General features: G+C 43.7%; 1 protein-coding gene across 1 annotated transcript; it reads right to left on the bottom strand.

The window, feature by feature from the left end:
• Nucleotides 1-5,471: 5,471 nt before the first annotated feature.
• On the bottom strand, nucleotides 5,472-6,410 carry LOC119812261 (olfactory receptor 1361). The gene has a single exon (XM_038326802.1). It carries the CDS (start codon nucleotides 6,408-6,410, stop codon nucleotides 5,472-5,474), a length of 939 nt encoding a protein of 312 aa, XP_038182730.1.
• Between the last annotated feature and the right edge of the window lie 1,514 nt (nucleotides 6,411-7,924).

Here is a 7,924-nt window from a genome sequence, read left to right as displayed (position 1 = left end):
GCATGTGCTACCACCGCAAGGCAAATATATTTTTTTTGGGGGGGGGGTTTCAAGACAGGGGTTCTCTGTAGCTTTGGAGCCTGTCCTGGAACTAATTCTTGTAGACCAGGCTGGCCTCAAACTCACAGAGATCCACCTGCCTCTGCCTCCCAAGTGCTGGGATTAAAGGCATTTGCCACCACTGCCCAGAAACAACTTTTTAGCTAATGCAGGCAGTCCCAAGTTTGTCCTAGTCCATGAAGAACATCAGCCTAGAAGCAGTGCTTGCCATTAGCTATGAGTACAAGAGGCCCAAAGATTTTCCTATGGGGGAAGATGTAGTCTACCTGTCTCCACAGGATGAGAAGATCAATTTCCTAGAAGACATCCAGGAAACTGAAGAGGTGAAAGGCTGATTTTTGCTGTGTGGGTGGCAAAAACCCAAAGACAAGCCTGGAGGTGAAATTTTTAGCTTCACCTGGAGGAGAAGTTAAAGGGTGCTGCGGGAGCTGGCTTGTCTCTGTGCTAGAGGCTCTTTTGTTAAATGCCATACCATCAGATCTGTAAAGGCACTTGAGAATTGAGTACTCAATTCTCAATTAAACTGGGCATATAAGCTATATTTAGACATACATTTTATACAATTAGTTACAATTTACCAATGCTAGTAAAAGAAAGTAGATAAAAAGAAATATTTTAATAAGTCAAAAAATAGTAGCACAGGTGGGTACTCTTACCCAAGATAGCAGAAAGGTCAAAATGGAGGTTGCCCATGTGTTTGTATTTTTTTCATTCCACAGTGACTGGGAATGACTGGACCACTTTTAGCTTGAGGGACTGTGAGAAGCCCCTCAAGAAGTTTCCTGATGGTATTGAGTTGCCTTGTCTGTCTTTTGCTGAGCTGCATTCATTGGTCCAATGTCAGCCTTTGCACACCTTCTACATATACCTGATGGCTGAGTCCTCCTAGTCTTGCCATTCCCAAAGGAGATATTATTCCTAGGAATTCCTTATCTGCAATCCCTTCTTAGATGTCCTATTCTACTGCAATTAAAACATTTGGCATTTTGATGGCTCCTCGTTCCTTTGGAAATTGCTTCTCCTATCCAAGATTCAGTATTATAGTCAATTGTCTCAGTGTTCATTGTATGCAGGATCCATTCATCCATAGGTGCTGATCTAACCTTTAAAGGCCAAAGTATCTTTTTGCATTCTAAGTTGGTATTTTTAAAAGTCAGAGATTCAATAAGTCTAGCATCTGAGTCTGGTACTCCTATTTGTACAGCCTTAGTTAATCTTTGTAAAAAGTCACTAAAGGGTTCTCTCTGGCCCTATTTAACCCTGGTATATGATTCAATTCATTTTCCTAGTTCTTTAATTATGTCCCAAGCATTTAAGGCTGCTCTATGGCATAGGGACAAGATGTGTTCATTGTAAAGAGCTTGAGCCTGTGGGTCAGCATATGTACTCTCGCCAAGAATTTGATCCTGGGAAGTCTCAAGTCCCTTTACTTTTCTCTGTTGTTCTAAAATTTTAGCCTGTTCCCTGAAATAACATTTAAACATCAGTTGAGGTCCATCATCCAGGACTGCTAAAACTAACTGAAGCCAGTCATGTGGTGTCTCCTTAATGCTAGAAGCCTATGTCTTTACCATCTCCCTAACAAACACAGAATGCAAGCCATAAGTTACAGCAGCTTGCTTAATGTCTTTTACATCATTCATTCCTACAGGTATCCATCTACCTTCTTTGGATCCTTTGGGGCCTTTAGGACTTGATGGACTTAATCAGAGTAGATTACAGGGTAGAAAGCTAAAACCCTGGGTAAGTCACCTCTGACAGCTACTTGTGATGTTGAATCCTGTCCTTGTGCCTTCTATCCCTGTTCATCAGCTCCAATAATTTCCCAATTATTTCAAATCTTTTTGCTATTGTCTTTTGTAAAGCCTGAATCTCCTGACGTGTATTTATTTCTAGTGCTTTCACTGAGACACCCAGCCTCTGGTCCTCATCCTGCACATGTGATTCCAAGGTCTGAAATTTTTCCTTTAAAGATAACACCTCATTCTTGGACATCATTTGAGTAGCATGCGGATTGTCATCCAGGAGAGATAGTCTATCTGCTAATTTTTTAACAAATCTTGATTGTCAAATTCAACAGTATGAATTCTTTCAGATAATTTCTACGTACCCTTAGACATGGATTCAATTTTGTCTGTCAAATTAATGTTGCCCTTTTTAATGGTGTTAATTTTTTCAGGTAACTTTTGATTTTTGATGGTATTAATCCTGTCAGCTAGCTAGCTATTCATTATTAGTCTGTAAAAACTGTATCATTTCTAAAAGTACCTCATTCTTGGCTCTGTTATCAAACCATTTTCTTAAGGATATAAATGAAGAAAAAAATTGAGTCCCAATATCCAATAAATGGATATCACCAAAATCATATAAGCCTTGCAGAATACAATCCATAGTATTAGCAAAAAAGTTACTAAAAGTTTCTATGTTAATGTAGTCTGTCATTATATAACTTTCAAGTTTATTGATTTGTTAATTACCTGTTATGAGATCTGGCAAATGCCTGCAATCCCAGCAATCAGGTGGCTAAGGGAAGAGAATCAGAGGTCTAAGGGCAGCCTGCAATAGCAAATCCAACTGAGAGGGAAAGGAGGAGAGAAAGTAATGTTTTGAAAGGATAATTATAACAGTGGCTGGAATGTAAGTCATAGGTAGAGTGCTCAGCACACCCAGGTCCTTGGTTTTAAGCAAAGCCAGGGTTTCAAACAGTCTTCCGGGCTGAGCTGCTCTTACAGTGTCAGATCTCACTGCAGTCAGAACGTCAGATGTGGGCTGGAGAGGTGGCTCCGTGGTTAGAGCACTTGTTGCTCTTGTATGGGACCTGAATTCTGTGTGGTGTCTTACAACAGCCTGTCAATCCAGGTGCTGGCCTCCTTGGACACCAGGCACATATGAGGGACATACGTACATCCAGGCAGAACACTTAGACAAGTGAAGTTAGTCCCCAAAACATTTTATTAAAAATAAATAAATAATGAAAATTTTAGGTGAGAAGGTAAGTAAATACAGACGTTATTCCATGTGCAGAATTATTTTAGGACAGCAGAAAATGTTCAAATATGAGAAATCTGATTGCAAATTTTAAATGATACAATTCCTTTTGTTTCTCATCGAAACAATCCAAGATGCACCTATTCTGTACATCGACAGGGGTCACATGGACATCATCATCATCCTAGGACACACAGTTTTTGAAGAAATTTCAGTCTCGCTTCTCAGATGTTAAGCAGACGTGAGTGACCATGTTGGTCAGGAAGAAGAGCGCCATGAGAAGACACACAGGCTGGGTCTCAGCTCTGGGACTTTACAGCACCATCTGCTCTTTCTCTCTATGAGGTCCTCATTTTCTGGAGGAGCTCATCCAGTGAGCATTCTCAGGAGCTGTGAGGGGGCAGATGAAGCTCAGAAGCAGAGTGTGTGCCGAGGGGACACGGCCCTAGAGCTGTGCTCAGCATGAAAGCAAACAAAGCTCAAGCCAGACTCCTTCGTCCCTTGGCCTTCTGGATGAGGTTTCTCCTCTTCTCCCTATAGCTGATTGTTGCCTTTGCTGAAGGACAACGAGGAAGGAGTGTGTGGACCAGGGCAGCTCATCAGCTGAAGAAAGTCTCATGGAGAGGAGGAATGACTCCAAGAATAATCTAGCCGAAAGAATACACACACCAAAAAAAAAAAAAAAAAAAAGAGCTTCACAGGAAGAAGGGCTTGGTTCACAAGGGATTAGGAAGACACCTGGCAGTGGGTCTGAGCAGAGGGAGCATTGAATGTAGGTGTCCTTACCACATGCCACCCATGAGGTCATGTATGAACACTCAAATGGTACATACAGCCAATCAGAACTCCCCTAAAGGGTTCTAAGTGTATCCAGCTCATCTCTGGGTTCCTGAAGCCCTGTCTCCTCTGAAACCCTTTTCCTACAGGTAGCAGTCACATTTCACAGAGGAGCTTTTGTGGACCAACCTCCAGGAAGACCATAATGGGGGACACACAAGGACACTGCTCATTGGAGACAACTCAGATGTTTTCTTCATCTCACTGCCACCCCACCCTCCAGAGCCCCCCTCACCTGCTCAATATGGAGAATTTACACTACAGTAGATTCCTAGGTGATCACAGGGTTCAAATGCGTGTGTTACCACATCTTCCTACAGACTCTATTTTTTATTTTTAAATATAGTCAATAACTTTTATTTACAAGTGTGCAAAACTGCACTCTGTAGAGTGTTCATATACCACCTTGGTACTCACAATGTCTATGTTTCTTGTTATCCTTTCTACTGTATGCAGTCTTTTGGTCCACACTTCTTGGAGTCACTTATGATGACCTAATTCATGATCCACAGTCCCATCCATCCAGATGGAACTCCACTGCACCAGATCAGGGATTCTTCCTGCAGACTCTTAAACAAGGACTTCTCTTAGGGGAAGGAGGGATGGCTCAGGGGAGAAAGGCGCTTGCTACATTCTTGTCTGTGAGTTGGATTCCTGGCACCCACACAGTTGAAACAAGATAATTCAGTCCTGAAAGTTGTCCAGGACCCTCCACCTTACAGACCATGTCATGCATGTGCACACACACACACACACACACACACACACACACGCATTTAAATAAAAACAAAAACAAGCAATTTTTGCTTGATTGTATTTGAGGCAAGATTTTATTATTTAGCCTCGATTGCTCCAGGACTCTCTATGGAGGCCTGGATATACTAGAAATCACTGAGATCCACCTGCCTCTGCATACGGCACCATACTTGGCTCACAAATATATCTTATTTCAAACAGGAGATGGTTCCGTCTGTAAGGTGATTGCTTTCCAAGCATGAGGGACTAAATTAAATCCTCAGAACCAATGCAAAATCAGGACACAGTTGATGGAATTTGTAATCCCAGTGCTGGTCCTGAAAACTGGTGGATTCCAGGGGTGCACAGGCAGTCAATCCAGACTAATTCATGAGCCTAAGGTCCCATGAGTGACATTGTAACACACACAAAAAAAAAAGGTGTATGGTTCCTGAGAAATGACACACAAGATTGACCTCTGGCATCCACTCACACAGTCACATACTACACCAAACACTTGAACATGAAATCGACAGATGGACAGACAAAAATGTAACAAGTTGATTGCACATAAAACAATTTTAAAATTAGTATGAATGGCTGCAGAATAGAGTACAGAGTAGAGCTCTTACCTAGCATGTGCAGAGCCCTAGGTTCCATCCCTAGAGCCCAAGAAACAATCAAGACAAAGAAAGGTGGAGTCCCATTATTTAGTAACTCCATTCTGGCAGCTAGTGAATGAGAATCCTCTAACAAGAAAGAAACAATTGGTTTTTAACTGAGTTTAACACAGTCCAGTTGCAAACTGTGCTCAACTCTAAAACATGATCCGGAACAGTACAATCTTCTCGTTAAACAGAAAAGGTCCTTCTGTGGACCACTTTGTAGAGAGCCCCTTTCAGGTCCCTGTTCCTCAGGCTGTAGATGAACGGGTTCAGCATGGGGGTCACCACTGTGTACAGCACGGTGGCTGCCGTGTCCTTCTCAGATGAATGTGCAGATGCGGGGTTGAAATACACGGCGATGATGGTGCCATAGAAGAGACAGACCACAGCCAGGTGGGAGCCACACGTGGAGAAGGCTTTCCATCTTCCCCTTGGGGACGAGACTCTCAGGACAGCAGATGTAATGTGGATGTAGGAGATCAGGATGCAGACAAATGGGGTGACCATGACAACAGCTCCCTCTGTGAGGATCATCAGCTCATTGAGGTGTGTGTCAGAGCAGGACAGTCTCAGGAGGGGAGTAATGTCACAGAAGAAGTGGGGGATGGCATTGTCTCCACAGAATGAGAGCCGAGCAATGAGCAGAGTGTGTAATAGGACATTCAGATTGGCAGTGACCCATGATCCGGCCACCATCAGGACACAGAGTTTATGGGTCATCTTTGTTGTATAGTGTAAAGGGTGGCAGATGGCCACATACCGGTCATAGGCCATCACAGCCAGCAGGAAATTGTCCATGTCCACAAACATGAAAAGAAAATACATCTGTGTGAGACACCCAGAGAAGGAAATGACCTGAGTCCCGAGTAGGTGGTTGGCCAGCACCTTGGGGACAGTGGTGGAGGAGAAGCAGACATCCACGAAGGACAGGTTGCTGAGGAAGAAGTACATGGGGGTGTGCAGGCGGGAGTCTGAGCCAATGGCCAGGATGATGAGTAGGTTCCCCAGCACAGTGGCCAGGTACATGGTGAGGAAGAGCAGGAAGAGGAACCGCTGCTGCTGGGGATCTCTGGAGAGTCCCAGGAGGAGGAACTCGGAGACACTCGACTGGTTGCTGCCTCTCATTGGACTATGAGCAAGCAAAGATGATTAAATCCTCAAACTTGGGAATTCTGGTGAAGATTGGACAACTTGAATTACAGAGAAATAGGTCAGAAAATTTGGCAAAGGCATGAACAATTTGTTCCCCGCAGTGGCTTCACCTCTTCATTGGCACAGTGCGCAGGCTTGTGAATGGATTGTGTGTGGCGTCTCACGAAGGATGCTGAACAGTTTATGACAGTGAGTTTCTGGCCAGCCATGTGCGCTGCTTGAACTTTCTTTCATTGTTTTCCTTTTGGGTCTTTGAGACAGGGTGTCCCTGTGTTGACAAGAGTGACCTTGAACTTAGAATCCTCTTGCCCCTGCTTCCCAAGTTCATGGGTGACATGATCACAATGCCTGTCTACCTAATGTTTTAAAAGTGTAAATTTTTTAATTGTTTTTATTTTATGTGCATTGATGTTTTGCCTGCATGAATGTCTGTGTGAGGGTATCCGATACCCAGGAACTGGAGTTAGAGACAGTTATGAGCTATCCTACGGGTGCTGGGTTCTCTAGAAGAGCAGCCAGTGCTCTTAAGTGCTGAGCTATCTTTGCAATCCAATAAAAGAAAAGGAAAGTGTGATTTTTGGAAATTACAGACAAAGCCTGACGGTGCTGGTACACACCTTTAATCCCAGCACTTGGAAGGCAGAGGATCTCTATGAGTTCACGGCCAATTTGATCTACAGAACAAGTTCCAGGACAGCCTACAGGGCTACACAGAGAAACCCTGCCTCAAAAAACTAAAAATAAATTACAGACATAATAATTCTAGCAGAAGCAAGAAACATGGTTCTAGAGAAATTTCACCTCCAATATGCAGCATAAAGTCCTACTGACCTAACATTGAGAGCAGCTAACAGTCCTCGATGTCACCAGAAGTACTGGGCTTGCTTCACATTCTTTACTTGGACAGAAGTTGTTCTGAGGCAGGAGAAATGTCGTTAGTGTTGTAGGGCTGTATGCAGGGTGCTCTGGAGCCTGGGCTGAGCCGTCAGGAGCAGAAGGACATCTGGGGAGGCACAGGGCAAGCTCTTCAGAGGAACTTCCATGGCCACGAGGGCCATAGTCCCTGAGAGCCTCATTAGAGACAAGCAGAGAGCAATTTGTCCTTTCTCCTTCTTGGGCTCTTTGGGGTCCAACACTGATAATAAAGACTGTCACCTGAGTCTCTTCCTCGGACCTTAAACAACACTGGAAATTGTGGGATATTGAGGGTAACTACAGGCTACACCCTTCTGCTATAGAAAACGTCAGAATCCAGCATATTCTCCTCCACACACACAGTTCAAGTTAATGTCACTGTTGAGAAATGTGAGGCCATATAAGAATCAAGAGACTGACTTCAAGAGCCTATGAAATGGCTCAGTTATAGGCATTAACCACCTAGCATGATGACCTCAGCTGATCCCCAGGACCCACACAGTCCAACTAGCTCTAGCAGGCTGTTCTCTGACATCCGCAAGTGCTGTATAGCTTTCTTGTATAAACACACA

This window comes from Arvicola amphibius, chromosome 4, assembly GCF_903992535.2.
Source record: "Arvicola amphibius chromosome 4, mArvAmp1.2, whole genome shotgun sequence".
In the NCBI taxonomy this organism is placed as follows: Eukaryota; Metazoa; Chordata; class Mammalia; order Rodentia; family Cricetidae; genus Arvicola; species Arvicola amphibius.
Note: the sequence above shows the minus strand (reverse complement) of the source record. Positions and strands in the feature narration are given on the sequence as shown.

Excerpts from the sequence above, each read along its gene's own strand:
- LOC119812261 (XM_038326802.1), bottom strand. The coding sequence starts at position 6,410 with ATGAGAGGCAGCAACCAGTCGAGTGTCTCCGAGTTCCTCCTCCTGGGA.